General features: G+C 40.4%; 1 protein-coding gene across 3 annotated transcripts in view; it reads left to right on the plus strand.

The window, feature by feature from the left end:
- The window catches only part of unc5db (unc-5 netrin receptor Db), a 402,981-nt gene that overhangs the window by 380,049 nt on the left and 6,139 nt on the right, over positions 1–16,793 (plus strand). For all 3 annotated transcript variants that reach the window (XM_022666860.2, XM_022666862.2, XM_022666861.2), the window contains 2 exons: positions 5,805–5,954; positions 14,455–14,619. In XM_022666860.2, the coding sequence (XP_022522581.2) occupies positions 5,805–5,954; positions 14,455–14,619 (315 nt within the window). The remainder of the gene's footprint in view (positions 1–5,804; positions 5,955–14,454; positions 14,620–16,793) is intronic.

A 16,793-nucleotide genomic window follows, 5' to 3' on the forward strand; every position in this document is an offset into this window, starting at 1 on the left:
TCTCTCACTCTCTCTACCACACTCTCTCTCTCTACCACACACTCTCTCTCTCACTCTCTCTCTCTACCACACTCTCTCGCTTTACCACACCCTCTCTCTCTCTCACTCACTCTACCACACTCTCTCGCTTTACCACACACTCTCTCTCACTCTACCCCACACTCTCTCTCTCACTCTACTACACACTTTCTCTCTCACTTAACCCCACACTCTCTCTCTCACTCTACTACACACACTCTCTCTCACTCCACCACATGCACTCTCTCTCTCACTCTCTCTACCACACTCTCTCGCTCTACCACACACTCTCTCTCTCACTCTCTCTACCACACTCTCTCGCTCTACCACACCCTCTCTCTCTCTCACTCTCTCTACCACACTCTCTCGCTCTACCACACACTCTCTCTCTCTCACTCTCTCTACCACACTCTCTCGCTCTACCACACACTGTCTCACTCTCTCTACCACACTCTCTCTTTACCACACACTCTCTCTCTCACTCCACCACACACACTCTCTTTCTAACTCCACTACACACACTATCTCTCTCACTCTACCATACACACACTCTCTCTCAGCCTACCACACACACTATCTCTTATTCTACCATACACACTCTCTCTCTCACTCCACCACACACACTCTCTCTTATTGCTACCACACACCATTTCTCTACCACACTCTCTCGCTCTACCGCACACTCACTCTACCACACACTTTCTCTCTTTCACTTACACACTATCTCTCTCACTCAACCACACACACTCTCTCTCTCTCTCTCTCTCTCTCTCACTCTCTCTACCACACTCTCTCGCTTTACCACACACTCTCTCTCTCACTCCACCACACACACTATCTCTCACTCTGCCATACACACTCTCTTTCTAACTCCACTACACACACTATCTCTCTCACTCTACCATACACACTCTCTCTCACCCTACCACACACACTATCTCTTACTCTACCATACACACTCTCTCTTTCACTCCACCACACACACTCTCTTTCTCTCTCACTCTACCACACACTCTCTCTCTCACTCTACCACACACTCTCTCACACTCTACCAAACACACTCTCTCACACTCTACCAAACACACTATCTCTCTCACCCTACCACACACACTCTCTCTCTCATTCTACCAAACACACTCTCTCTCTCACTCTACCACACACTCTCTCACACTCTACCAAACACACTCTCTCTCACTCTACCAAACACACTATCTCTCTCACCCTACCACACACACTCTCTCTCTCATTCTACCAAACACACTCTCTCTCTCACTCTACCACACACTCTCTCTCACTCTACCATACTCTCTCTGTCTCTCACTCTCATTTTACCACATACTTTCCTCTCTCTCCCACTCTACCACACACTTTCTCTCTCTTTCTCTACCACACACTTTCTCACACACTCTACCACACATTCTCTCTCTCTCTCTCTCTCTCTCTCTTTCTTTCTTACTCTCACTCTCTCACTATACCACTCTCTCTGGTACTCTACTTCTCCTACTCTCACTCTACCATACTTTCTCTCTCTGTTACTCTACCACACACATTCTCCTTTTCTTTTATTGCACCTCTCTCTCTCTCTCTCTCTCTCTCTCTCCCTCTCTTTCTCTCTCTCTCTCTCAATCTACCACACACACTGTGTCACGTTACCATACACTCTCAATTAAACTCTCTGTCTCTCTCTCTCTCTTACTCTATATTTCTCAGTCTCTCACCCTACTATACACACTCTCTCTTTCTCTCTCTTTCTCTCTTTTTCTCTGATCAGAATCAATCAGTATAGTTCTGCTTGAGTGCTCAGACTGCTGTCTGTGAGCAGTGTGAGACTGAGAACCGACAGCACACAAACACACACACACACACACCCACACACACACACTCACACACAGGCACGCATATCTGAACAGCCCACTGAAACACAAAGCAATTATGACAGATGAACAGCAGCACATCTGAAATCAAAGCAGCCCTTAATCCATTTGAATTGAATTTTGTGTTCTGATTCTGAAGCCGGCAGGGGTGGCGATGGTGCGGTTTGAACCCCCCTCTCTTTTGCGCAGCCTTTCTTCAGAGAAGTGGAGTGAACAGCTCAGGACTCGTCTTTCACAGCGTCTCCTCCTCTGTTTTATCTAAAAGTGGAAATTCTGATTCCTTCCCCAGAACGGTCCTCTCACATCTCACTGACTGACAACATTCAGGCCTATATACACCCATCAAGCATAATACTATAACCACCTCTTTAGTGTTAGTGTGTGTTGTGCTGGTGGTACAGTGAGTGAATGAGATACTGCAGCAGTGCTGCTGGAGTTTTTAAACACTGTGTTTAAAAATCTCTCACTGTCCTCCACTCTATTATACACTCCTACCTACAGCTGAAACACCCTGTAGATCAGGGGTGTCCAAACTTTTTTGTTGGGGGCCAGAATGAGAAATATATTTGATGTCTCTTAATATTAAACTCCTTAATTTCGGCCCGTTTTTTTGCGCTAGAAATGGGCACTCTCTCCGCTTTTAGACTCTTTTGCCCCGTTTTTCTGCGCTAGAAATGCGCACTCTCTCTGCTTTTAGACTCTTTGGCCCATTTTTCTGCGCTAGAAATACGCACTCTCTCCACTTTTAGACTCTTTGGCCCGTTTTTCTGCGCTATAAATGCGCACCCTCTCCGCTTTTAGATTCTTTGGCCCGTTTTTCTGCGCTAGAAATGGGCACTCTCTCCGCTTTTAGACTCTTTTGCCCCGTTTTTCTGCGCTAGAAATGCGCACTCTCTCCGCTTTTAGACTCTTTTGCCCTGTTTTTCTGTGCTAGAAATGCGCACTCTCTCTGCTTTTAGACTCTTTGGCCCATTTTTCTGCGCTAGAAATGCGCACCCTCTCCACTTTTAGATTCTTTACCCCGTTTTTCTGCACTAGAAATGCGCACCCTCTCCACTTTTAGACTCTTTGGCCCGTTTTTCTGCACTAGAAATGCGCACTCTCTTCGCTTTTAGACTCTTTACCCCGTTTTTCTGCACTAGAAATGCGCACTCTCTCTGATTTTAGACTCTTTTGCCCCGTTTTTCTGCGTTAGAAATGCGCACTCTCTCCGCTTTTAGACTCTTTGGCCCGTTTTTCTGCGTTAGAAATGTGCACTCTCCCTGCTTTTAGACTCTTTGGCACTTTTTTCTGCGCTAGAAATGCGCACCCTCTCCACTTTTAGACTCTTTGGCCCGTTTCTGACACCTAGTTCAAAATTCATAATTTAATGCCTAATCTGTATAAAAGCTCATTTAAATCTTTCAATACTGAGTAAATAGGCTCAAAAAGACAAAGATTTTCATGAGGTTTCTTATTTTTTTCATATTATACTGTAGCAGCAGCTCAGAGCTACTGTGTTCACTGTACCTGTATTCTCCACAGATGCTCATACTGTATGTTTCCTGCATCCTGATCTGCTAGCACTGCGTATTTGAGACTATGTTTTGGTACATGGAGCTCTGAATGTATCTGTACTGTGTGGAATCAGGCAGCAGCATTAATCACTGTTTCCAAACCCCCGGTTCTGCACACCGTCTGCTTAGCTTGCTCTTCAGTGCTTCGGTAAAGTTTCCCACCAGTGGCAAAACTGTGGGAAAATGCTTATTGCGGAACTTTTGCACAACCTGATTGGCTGCGACATGGCTTTAACTCTCATGTGCATAAATTCAATTTAAATTCTGGGACTGTATTTTTGTTGGGCTGTGGCATTTTAACTGGCTGAACAAAAATTAAATAAAACCTTAGGTATCACAACTAAGGTATCACAACAACAACTAACATTCAACTAACATTACACTGAATATATATCAATTGCAACTGAACTGGTTCAAATTCCAGTCATGCAGTTTGCCATCAGCTGCCGGAGCCCAGAGAGAGCACAATTGACCTTGCTCTCTCTAGGTGGGTACATTGCGCTCTTTCCCCTCATCACTCCTAAGTTTGGCAAGTTGCTTTGCCAGGTGTTGTGTCAAATTCTAGATTTATAGGTGGATAAGTAGGTAGGTAGATATGTAGGAGGGTAGGTAGTCAGATGGGTAGGTAAATATGTAGGCATGTGGGTAGGTAGGTAGATGGTTAGGTAGGTAGGTAGGTAGGTAGGTAGGAGTTCAGGTAGAAAGGTAGACAGATAGATAGGAAGGTAGGCAAATAGGTAGGTATGTAGATAAATATGTAGGTAGGTAGGTAGGTAGATAGATAGATACTTAGGTAGGTAGGTAGGTAGGTAGGTAGGTAGGTAGGTATGTAGGTAGGTAGATGGATTGGTAGGTGGATAGATAGGTAGGTAGATAGGAGGTCAGGTAGATGGGTAGACAGATAGATAGGAAGGTAGGCAAATAGGTAGGTATGTAGATAAATAGGTATGTAGGTAGGTAGATAGATAGATAGATAGATAGATAGATAGATAGATAGATAGATAGATAGATAGATAGATAGATAGATAGATAGATAGATAGATAGATAGATAGATAGATTGGTAGGTAGATAGATACGTAGGTAGGTAGGTATGTATGTAGGTAGGTAAGTATTTAGACATGTAGGTAGGTAGATACGTAAGTAGTGGATAGATAGGTAGGTAGGTAGCTAGGTAGGTAGATGAGTATTTATGTAGGTAGGTATTTAGGTATGTAGATATGTATGTAGGTATAGAGGTAAGTAGGTATTTAGGTATGTATGTAGGTATGGAGGTAGGTAAACAGGTATGTATATAGGTAGGTAGGTAGGTAGGTAGGTAGGTAGTGAGGTACATGTGTAGACAGAAGGATAGGTAGGTAGGTAGATAGCTAGGTAGATAGCTAGGTAGGTAGGTAGGTAGGTAGGTATGTAGGTAGGTAGGTACATAGATTGGCAGACAGGTAGATAGCTAGGTAGGTAGGTAGTGAGGTACATGGGTAGACAGAAGGATAGGTAGGTTGGTAGGTAGGTAGATAGCTAGGTAGATAGGTAGGTAGGTAGGTAGGTATGTAGGTAGGTAGGTATATATATTGGCAGACATGTAGATAGCTAGGTAGGTAGGTAGGTAGTGAGGTACATGGGTAGACAGAAGGATAGGTAGGTTGGTAGGTAGGTAGATAGCTAGGTAGATAGGTAGGTAGGTAGGTATGTAGGTAGGTAGGTATATATATATTGGCAGACATGTAGATAGCTAGGTAGGTAGGTAGGTAGTGAGGTACATGGGAAGACAGAAGGGTAGGTAGGTAGGTAGGTAGGTAGGTAGTGAGGTACATGGGAAGACAGAAGGGTAGGTAGGTAGGTAGGTAGGTAGGTAGTGAGGTACATGGGAAGACAGAAGGGTAGGTAGGTAGGTAGGCAGGTAGGTAAGTAGGCAAATGGATAGGTAGGTAGATGCATAATAATTAGGGTAAAGAAGACTTTTCCTTTTCCTATATTCTTTCATTATTAATTACTTATAATGGTAATATTCTAACATAATAATCCTATTACACCCTTTTATAAGTGTAATGAACTTTCAACTATTAAGAATATTAAGAATTTTAGTATTGATCATGGCGCTGGTTTAAAATGAGCTTCAGTGCGGCCCCTCAGACCAGCCCATGCAGTTTTAGGAGGTTGAGACAGTAAAGTACTGATGATGTACTTGTGTCTAGTAAGATGGAGAGTTGGGAAAAGTTGTGACCTGCTAAGTCAGCGTTCCCGCCGCCCTTCCCAGGCTCTGAAGCTGCTGCTGAGGAAGGAAGCCCACCGCGCTGGAACTGCAGGCATCTGTTTGAACTGTTTTGCCCTGAGCTGCCTTTTATCTGCTCTCTGCAGGGAGTGGTGTCTGCAGAGACCAGCAGAGGAGGCTTGCTCCTGGAGGAACCCAAGACTCTGCTGTTTAAAGGGAACACCTACAGTCTACAAGTCTCCATCCAGGACCTGCCCCAGTTCCTGTGGAGTATCAAACCCTTTACCACCTGCCAGGTAGGAACACTGCGCTTTTTTTTTCATAGGACTGAGATTTTAGATGGGAATAAAATCCAATGTAGTGATTGTAATTGTTTAATTTGGATGTGCTTGTAATTTCCATATGAATAGAAACGAATAGAAATGAATGAATGGAAAATGCATGCAGATTAAATACTAAATATTAAATCTACTCTAAAAAAATCGACAATTTCTATAATACACTATATTGTCAAAAGTATCCGCTCGCCTCCTTTGTGTTGGTGATGTAAAGCTTGTATACCAGGGCTCATATACACTGTAAACCCATACGTTGTTTAAACTCAAATGATTTAAGTTTGTTTTACATAAAATTGGATATTAGAAAAATTAGAATATCATTAAAAAGGTACTTTATTTCAGTATTTTATCATAAATAGGTGAAACTCATATATTATATAGATGTATTTTTGTTATGTATGATTATGGTTTACAGCCAATGAAAACCCAAAAATTAGTGTCTCAGAAATTTAGAATATTATATAAGAAAATTATATAATTAAATCCTCATCACCATCTGCTGGTGTTATTATCAAATCCAAAGTCCGTGCAGTTTTGTTTTTCCACAAAATCTTACAGCACTTCAGCTGTGGATTTCATTTTCCAGCAGGACTGTCAAAAGTCTTATATAACACTCCAATTTTCTGAGACACTGATTTTTGTTTTTTTTATTGGCTGTAAGTCATAATCATCAACAATAAAATAAATAAATGCTTAAAATAGATCACTCTGTGTGTTTAATACAGGGGTGTCCAAACTTTTTTTTGTTGGGGGCCAGAAGGAGAAATATAAGTCACGGGCCACAGACTCTGTAATAAAACACATAATGAAATATACCACTTTAAATAATACTTTTTCCTGATTACTTTCATTTACACACCATTTTACTTACTATCTTTACCTATCTTTGACAGTGTTGTGTAAACTAAGATTTTTCTAATTGATGTTTAATTTCATGATTTCTCTTAATATTAAACTCCTTAATTACGGCAACTCTTAGACTCTTTGGCCCGTTTTTCTGCGCTAGAAATGCGCATCTTCTCTGCTTTTAGACTCTTTGGCCCGTTTTTCTGCTCTACAATTGCGCACTCTCTCTGCTTTTAGACTCTTTGGCCCGTTTTTTCTGCACTACAACTTCACTCTTGCTGCATTTAGACTCTGTGGCCCGTTTCTGACACCTAGCGTCCAAACTTTGAATCTCAGCTTATAAAAACCTGCTTAACAGCGGGCCAACTTTCATTCTATTTCTAAAATACCTCACCAAAAAAGGAAGTGGGCCGCAAATGGCCCGCGGGCCGTATTTTTGACACCCCTGGTTTAATTAATCTATATAATATATGAGTTTCCCATTTTGAACTGAATTACTGAACTTTTCAATGATATGATTTTTTTTAAATGCACTAGTATATACAGATGATGAGTTCTGAAGTCAATATCCAACAGACAGTATTGACTATATTCAGCAAAATTTTAAGACAAGAAACAAGACAACTCAACTTGTATCGCTGACGAAATGTAAGATTTAACAGGTTTAATATGGTTTTATAATAAACCACTAACTCAGTCCAGGTGTGTTAGATATATGGCCTCCTCTGCACACACTCCTGCTCTTCTTCCTCCTGTCAGCTGAACCTGTCCGTTTATGCTGATCAGAACCCAGCTCTGCAGAAGCGTAATGGGCGAGGTTTGGGAAGAGGGAATGGGAGACTGATCTCAGAACAGCAGAGCTGGTATTTCCAGCTGACAGTTTTGTATGGATGTACTGCACCGTCAACCTGGACTCAGCATTCTAATTCAGGGGAAGCAGAAAGACTATTTCAAGAGCGAGTCAGTCATCCCACTCCAGCGCATAAAAACCACAGGGACGTGACACGGCAGGATTTACTGCTGCTAGTCAAGCCTCTCTTTCTCCACCAATCCCCTTCCACTCTGCTCAGCACCACTGTGAAATCGCACTGGATCCACACATCTCTGCACACGCCGTGATGACTGGAACCGAGCGTGAGCTTTAGGAGGTTTCAGGTTGGCTGATGTTCTCAAGATAATGTTCACAACTATCTTGTCTCTTAAACTCGAAAAATAAAAATATCCAGCTACAACTGCAGACTGGAGATCTGGACTTGCTGTTTTTTTATGAATGCAGTCTTCTTGTCTTGAAATTTTTACATCTATCATACCTACCGTACACCCTGCACAAGGCGTGTCGCGATGCTCGTTGCTATTTTACACCCTATCAACAGTCTATTTTCATGCCTTGCGTCTGCCCCATTAAAATAGCTTCAGAGTTTAAATCTAGAAAATATATCTACACTGATGGATGTGGAGGTCTGGAAGTGAGGTGTGTTCAGGTAAATTTCTGACTATTTTGCTTAAAAAGTCTGATGCGCCACTGACTGATTAAAACCCTGATAACAGTCAATCGTCAGAGTCCATTCTTATAGGTTGAGTTAAAACCCGACTTTTAACTCAACAATAAACAGAATAAAGAATAAAATAAGAATGCTTAAATGAGCTGCTGGTGTCTGGTCTTCACAGTGTGAACATGCAGGTCAGTATCCTCTGCTGAGTCACACAAAAGCGCCGCACTAGCATTATAATTATTAACACCATCACTAACGTTGGGTTTACACTGTATGATAAGTTTTGAAACCCTTCTTTATTTTTACAACATACAACATCACATATAATAAAATAAAAGCTACCATAGGTGACCCTATAAAAAAGCTGAAAACGTAACATTAACGCTTTAGGGTTAAGGGAATGACAACTGGATTGGTTTATTTCATGTTATGCTCAAAAAACACCCGTAATTAATTAAGAAAATTAGTACATGCCTTTTGAATGTTAGATTTGAGCCGCGCAAATCCAGCTGTGCCCTAAATCCAGCTGCATGCTCAATGTTCTATTGACTGGTGCGCTACAGATCACTAAAATTAAAATCTTATTATAGTATAAATTATAAACCTAAAAGAAGGAGTATTAAGGCCAAGTTCAACACTTTTTTGCGTACTTTTGCATCTTTCCAAAAGTATCCTGTGCTCACCTGCATTGCTGTGTTTGGTGATGTGAGGCTTAGATGGAACTGCGCTCCACTGTTCTTAAGCTAATTGTTCAGGCCCTGAAGCAGCAAAGCAGCCCCAGACCATCACACTACCACCACCATGTTTTACATTCAGTATGATGTTCTTTTACTGAAATCATGTGTTTCTAAAATTATGAGTTTACAACAGATGTTACACGACACACACCTTCCAAAAAGTTGCACTCACAGTTCACAGTTTTGAAAAAAAAAACTGTAAAAAAAATCTGTAAGGAGCAAACACATTTTTACACCACTGTACAGGGTTAGATGTAATCCCTTAACAGACCTAACAGTCTTTGACATTACACCAATAAATCTTTTTTTTTTTTTTTCTATTCAAGCATTACTTAAAAAGCTTGAAAATGTCTGATAAGGTACATTACTGAGAAACATAATTGTAATTGTAATATAAAGTATAAAATTATATATTTAAGTAAATCTGCTAATATTATAATGTCAAAATATATTGAATACAATTATAAAATTAGCCCTTTCCTAAACTCATTTTTAAAATCAATATTTTCCTGAATACAAATCAAATAGTTCATGTTCTCCAAACCTTTAGTTTTGTCATGTTATTCTAGATTTTCAAACCTGCAGAATTGGGGATTCCTGTTACTGGAACTATTATCTGGATTTATTAGTAGAGTAGAGTAGAGAGAAAACAGGCAGCTTCTCCAAGTGTCCTGTAGTAGATTTCAAAACTCTCAAATTTATAGAATATAAAAAACTTATTTTACTGCTGAAAAAAGGGGTTTTGTATCACCTACACCTGTAGGGTTAATGTTTACTTAGGGTTTTTAGGTTAATTGGTGGTTGAGGTTAGACTTAAGGTCAGGGTTAGTTTCTATAGAGAATCAGTTACATTTAACTTAGGGTGCTTTCACACCTGCCTTGTTTGGTCCGAACCAAAGTAGCAGGTGTGAAAGGGGCCGTGAACCACGGTCCGGACCAAAGGACCAGATTTTGGTCCGACCGAGAGAGGTGGTCTCGTTCCGGATCTTCTGAACCATGGTCCGGTTCTCCTGCAGTGTGAAAGAGCTTTTCTGGATGGTTCGAACTTTCAGATCAATTACAGGAAGCTGAGCAGCGTTCCTCAACAACGGCAGCAGAAGAAGAAAAATAACCAACTACTACTGACTGCAGCCTGCGGGAAGGCGGAGTTAGACGTCCAGTCCCGCCCACTTTGTCCACGCCACGCCTCGTAAGTCTCGCCAGCTTGTAGTGTAACACAGTATTTAAACCAGACGACGCGACGCATTATATTTAAAGTCCGCTAACTGCCCTGTACATTGTTTACTTATGTGGCAAGTGCAGTGCGGTATGGGGGTAGTTATTTATGCTCTTAAATGGATGAACCCAATAAATAACTAAATTGGTAGCCAACTACGCCACCTGGACAACCCAGGAATTTAAAAAAATGACCCCAAAACCCACGTTTTAATCTACCAATTGAATTAAGGTCACACAGTTTCGAGTCACATGGTCTGAGACAGGGTTATACTTAAAAATATAACTTTTAATAAATATCAAATATTACAAAAAAAACAAAACCAATAAATCAATAAATAAATACAAAAGAGAAACACAACGAAAGAAACACAAACACCAAAAATCAAAAACAAAACCTGAACAGGGCTGGAGCACACTGTGACCAGTGCTAACTGCAGGTGAGAGGAGTCCCCACTACACAGCACACAAACACCACTAAGCACACCCAGTTAGACTTCAACACCTCAGCAGCTTGTCACCACTCCCAGCTCCTGTTCAGACAAAAAAGAAAACAAAAACAAATTAACTCAAATAAACAATTATACCAACACAACTAAACCATACACAGCCCGGCAACATAAAAAAATAAATCACGCTTACTGACCATACAGGCTTTCCCTCCCGCAGCAGCGCGCAACTCAGGACCCAGGAAGTATAGTAACACACACACAGACACACACACACGGCGCGCTGAGTCACATGCAGCGCGCGTTCAGAAAAAAAAAGCAAACCAGTCCGCTACAGCTCACCGGAGGCAGCACACACACCAGGACTGAGTCTGGACATACAAAACAATTAACACAAAATATAACCAAAAATAAGCAGAGGAAAAAATAGAAAAGAACCATAAAGCCTAAAAGAAAATAAAAAACAATAGCACTAATGCAGGGAGAGGAGCCTCCGCGAAGAGGGGGACACAGGTGATCTCACACACACGGGTAGAGCTGTATTGGACACTCCCCGTACTCCACCACCCCAGCTTCCAAGGCTTCACTTCTCCACGGCAGACAGCGGGAAAGTCACAGCGCTTCTCGTAGCTTCACACACAGATGGAAACCTTTGCACGTGGCATAAACCACCGGAGCAATCTCCTCACAAATGCCTCAGCACGCACGCTTGTGAGAATTCCCAAGACAAAGGAGAGCATTCACCCAGCCACGCCAAACGCCAAGCTGCAGACCTCGCCCAGCAGCACGCCGAGGAAGGGGGGCTGGGAACCACAGAGGGTGTGTCCCAGGTAACAGCCACCTGGCCTACATATAGTCCCAGGTCAGATTATTCAGCCAATGAACTAAAGGCAATCAACCCATATATTGGAATTAGGCACGCAGGAATTACACCACCCACAGCCGGCTGACAAAAAGGGAAAGATTTGCTGGATGTTTGTAAACAACCCACGTCAGTTAAAGTAGAAAAAGAAAAAAAGTAAGCAAATCACTAATATTTAAAAACACAGAGCTTTATTTAGCACAAATGCTTACAGGTTACCAGACAAAACACCCATCCTGCCACACTTACGTTCAGAGGCGGAGCTAAGACATGATGCTGACAAAGTGGGCGGGACTGGACGGCATGACGCTAACAAAGTGGGCGGAGCTGGACGCACTGGACGTCCAATGAATGAACCACCCGCTGAATTGTCAACACGCCAACGTCAGACGCATGTCCTTCTAAAACCAATCAGCGTCAGGTTAAGGAAAATGCATCGATACGTAAGTGATGATGAAAGGATGTAGGAGTATCACACAAAGGTATTTGGTGCGCTCCATAAACTGCAGTGTGAAACAAAAATAAGCGGACCAAATTTATACAATGTAGTAAACACATGAACCTCGGTTCAGACCACGGTCCAGATTTTCAGGTGTGAAAGCACCCTTAGAGTTAAATAGTATTTAATGGACATTCTGTTGAATCAGTTGAGGCATTTAAAATGGCCCTTTATATAAAGTGCTACAGACTCCAGTGCTTCTGAAGTTTGCTAGTCTTGTAGCTGTATGTGGATAAAAAGCGAGATCTGATTGGATTTTGGTGGATTTTCCTCCGGGTCACTGTGTTATATTCAGTGTTTCAGTGTCAACACAGGGTCAAGGACACGCCCTGCTCTTGTTCCTCTTCTGAGAAATTAATTCTACATCAAAGACGATCGCTCTCTAGTGTGTGCAGCGCTTAGAATTAAGAGGGATTCGGGCGGGTTTCTCTTTTGACCTGGAGATATCAGCAGCGGCGGCTCTCTGAATGCAGAGACGAGCTCGTAATGACATTCAGCGCACAACCAACCAACTGTGCTGAATCAGCACTACAGGAACACACACAGCTTCAGCAGATCACTGGCATGTAGGGCTGATTCATCTCATATTATACATTATCTATCTCTCTCTCTTTCTCTCTACTCGAGTGTCCTTTTAGTTTTTTTTTTTTTTTTAAGAGAAATGATGTTTCATTGTTTTACCCAGTGTTTTCTAGGCTCAATAGTTTATTTAAGGTTTCAGCTGCATTGTTTCTATTGTTCTAACCTTCAAACAGAGACAAAAGTGCCAGCTGCTTCATTTTATCTTGGGTCAGGCCAAGCTTGCCGTTTATTTCAGTCAAATAAAAAAAGCTGGATTTAGGTTTTGATTGTGAAGATCATCAGGTTTGTTAAGGTTTAGTGCAATCAAGGGTAAAAAATGTTTTTTAATTTTTAAGACAATGCAAAACATTGGTGACTTTGAAGATGTGGGAGTTTAATGGTGCTCTTTGTGCAGTGAAAAAAAAATGCATTTTACACTTCTCTGATGTTTTACATGAAGTCATTTACTGGATTTCTCTCTCTCTCTCTCTCTCTCTCTCTCTTTTATATAAGTAATTAATTTATTAATTAATTAGGAGAAAAACAACAACAATTAATCAGTTAACATCACCGCATACATAAACAGTTCACATATGCATAAACAATTCACTAAGTTTAATTAGACATTAATTACTATTGTAATTGTTTAGATATCTGTGTAGATTATATGGAATTATAGGGTCTGTCTGTCTCTGTCTCTTTCACTCTCTCCTCTCGCTATCTCTCTCCTCTCTTTTTCTGTCTCTCTCTCTCTCTCTCTCTGTATTTCCCTCTTTCGCTTTCTTTCTTTTTACTTTCTTTCTCGCATTGCTTCTAAATCTCTGTCTCTCTTTCTGTCTCTTTCTCTCCCTCTATCCTCTCTCTTTTTGTCTCTCTTTGTCTCCCTCTCTCTTCTCTTTTTCTGTCTCTCTCTCACTTTCTCCTCTCTCTCTCTCTCTTTCTCTGTTTCTCAATTGATTAATTGTTTGATTTATTGATAGAAAAAAAAGCAAAAATCAATCAGTTAACATCAGTGCATACATAAACAGTTCACTAAGGTTAATAAGACTTTAATAACCATTGTAATTTCCTGTTTGGATATCTGTGAAGGTTATATGGAAGCTATATCTGTATATATTTCTCTCTCTCTCTCTCTCTCTTTCTCTTTCTCTCTCTCTCTCTCTTGTTCAATTAAATTCAATGCAAACAAGATTTATTGGCATGAACACATTAAATGACAGTGGTGCCAAATCATTAATTGATTGATTGATTGATTGATTAAAAAACAATTAATCAATTATTATCAGTGCATACATAGTTTGCATAGTTTTGCAATTTACTAAGGTTAATTAGACTATAATAACCATTGTGATTGACTGTTTGGATATCTGTGTAGATTATACTGATGCTATAGGAGCACTTATTATTACTGATCTGTTCACTAAGGTCCTTTATATATTTGGGTGCAAATACACAAAATCTCACAGTTTTAAATGTGCTTTCGTGAACTTTCTGCTGGGTCAGGCTAAACTGGCCATTTGTAAAACGTTCAGACTGAGGGTAGAAGGGAAGGATTTTAATGCTGTTTTACTGTTTAAAGCTCTGGTGGAGCTCGGTTACGGGTTGAGTATCTGTTGTATCTGTTTTATCAGAATAGTCTAAATGAGTTTGAGTTGGAGAGAAAGTGGTGCATCACGGGAGGAAGGTGAATTATTCTTTTTTTCTGGGGATGTGGTTTTAGTGTTTTCCAGATAATTTCTCCTGTTTTTTCAGTAACATGTGATCATGTCTCTATCTCTCTCTGTCTCTCTGTGCAGGAGTTTTCGTTCTGTCAGGTGTGGAGCAGTAACCAGCAGCCTTTGCACTGTGCCTTTTCTCTGGAGAGGTTCACCACTGCCACCACGCAGCTCTCCTGCAAGATCAGCGTGCGCCAGGTCAAAGGTCATGAGCAGATCCTGCAGGTCTACACCACCGTGGCAGAGGTCAGGCACTGGTACCGCCTCCCTGCGCTCCTGTCCAGACAAGCATGAAACAGTAAACAGTGTGACCTTCAGGCGTCCGAGCTGCAGACACCTTCATCTACCCTTTAAAATTACAGCACTGAACAGATCTGCTTCTGTTCAGGAACTTCTGTGAGGCTTAGATGGGTGGGACATGGGATGGGGAGGGTTCCAGGTGGGCATGGGTTCTGAGTTCTGATAAATATGACTCACAGCTGGGTAATTGGCCATGTAAATTGGGGAGAAAATGGGAAATAAAATAATAAAAAATATATATATATGATCTAAAACATCATTAGATTGTCACACAAGTCCTAAACGTAGATAAAAAGAACACAGTTAAACAAATAAAGCGCACATATTATACTTATTCATTTATTTATTGAGGAAATGATTCAATATTATATCATATTTGTGAATGTTAAAAGTATGTGAATCTTTTTGTAGTATCGTTTTGTAGTATCTGCTGTGATTTCCCCCACTTTACAGCAATAACTGCACTTTAACTAAATGTTTCGGTAACTGTAGATCAGTCCTGCACACTAGCTTGAAGCAATTTTAGTCAATTCCTCCGAACAGAACAACTTAAACTCTGGGATGTTGGTGGTTAATGTGGTTTCCTCATGCTAACTGCTCACTTTAGCTCCTCCCACAACATTTCTATTAGATTACGGTCAGGACTTTTACTTGGCCTTGTTCCAAAACATTAATTTTAAACTTCTATATCCATTCTTTGGTTAAAGAACGCCTTCTGTGTTTAGGGTCATTGTCCTGCTGCATGACCCATCTTCTCTTGAGATTCAGTTCATGGAGTGAAGTCCTGACATTTTCCTTTAGAATATATCTCTAATATAATTCAGAATTCATGACTCCATCAATGAAGGCAAGCCGTCTGTACTGGCCCAGATGCAAAAATATCTATTTTGGTCCCATCTGTCCATAAAACTTTCTTCCGATGTGATCATTAACAAACTGCAGATGAGCAGCAATAATCATTTAATAATAATCAATGGAAATCAGTGTCTTTCTCCTTGCAACCCTGCCTTTTGCACACCATTGTTGTTCAGTGTTCTCCTGATGATAGGCTCATGGACATTAATATTAGCCAATGTGAGCGAGGCCTTCAGTTGCTTAGAAGTTACGCTGGGGTCTTTTGTGATTTTGCCGACTATTAAATGCCTCGCTCTTGGAGTGATCGTTATTGGTCAAACACTCCTGAGGAGGGAAAGAGTGTAAGAGTTCAATCCACAATATTTTCCAGCCTGATGAGCATCAAAATCTCTTCTTTTCAGGGCTTTTATTGAGAAATCTTGCCAAGATACACTTCCACAAACATGTTGTAAAGGGCAGACTTTGATAGATCTGTGTTCTTTAAATAAAACAGGCTCCGCCCACTCACACTTAATTGTCATCCCATTGATTGAAAACACCTGATTCTAAGTTTACCTTTAAATTAACTGCTAATCCTAAAGATTTGCATACTTGTGCCACCCAAAAATATGTAATTTTGCATTATTTTCCTCGATAAATAAATAAGCAAGTATAATATTTTTGCCTCATTTGTTTAACAGGGTTCTCTTTATTTACTTGTCTACTATACAGAAATTTAGAAAATTCTACAGTACTAATGTAGGTGATGACTAACAATTTACAGCTCTGGAAAAAAAATAAGAGACCTAAAAATGAAAAAATAAGTTTCTTTGATTTAACCAAATTAAAAACCTGGCCATCAAAGCCATCAAACCAAGCTGAACTGCTTGAATTTTTGCACCAGGAGTAAAGGCATAAAGCATAAAGCAGTGTGTAAGACTGGTGGAGGAGAACATGATGCCAAGATGCATTAAAACTGTGATTAAAAACCAGGGTTATTCCACCAAATATTGATTTTTGAACTCTTAAAACTTTATGAATATGAACTTGTTTTCTGCATCGTTTTTGTTATTTCAGACATTTCTCATTTTCTGCAATTAAATACTCTGAATGACAATATTTCTATTTGGAATTTAGGAGAAATGTTTCTGTAGTTTATAGAATAAAACAACAATGTTCATTTTGCTCAAACATAAACCTATAAATAGCAAAATCAGAGAAACTGATTCAGAAAATTAAGTGATCTCTTCATTTTTTTTCCCAGAGCTGTATATATAAGTTCTTTA

Source organism: Astyanax mexicanus, chromosome 22, assembly GCF_023375975.1.
Source record: "Astyanax mexicanus isolate ESR-SI-001 chromosome 22, AstMex3_surface, whole genome shotgun sequence".
NCBI classification, from domain to species: Eukaryota; Metazoa; Chordata; class Actinopteri; order Characiformes; family Acestrorhamphidae; genus Astyanax; species Astyanax mexicanus.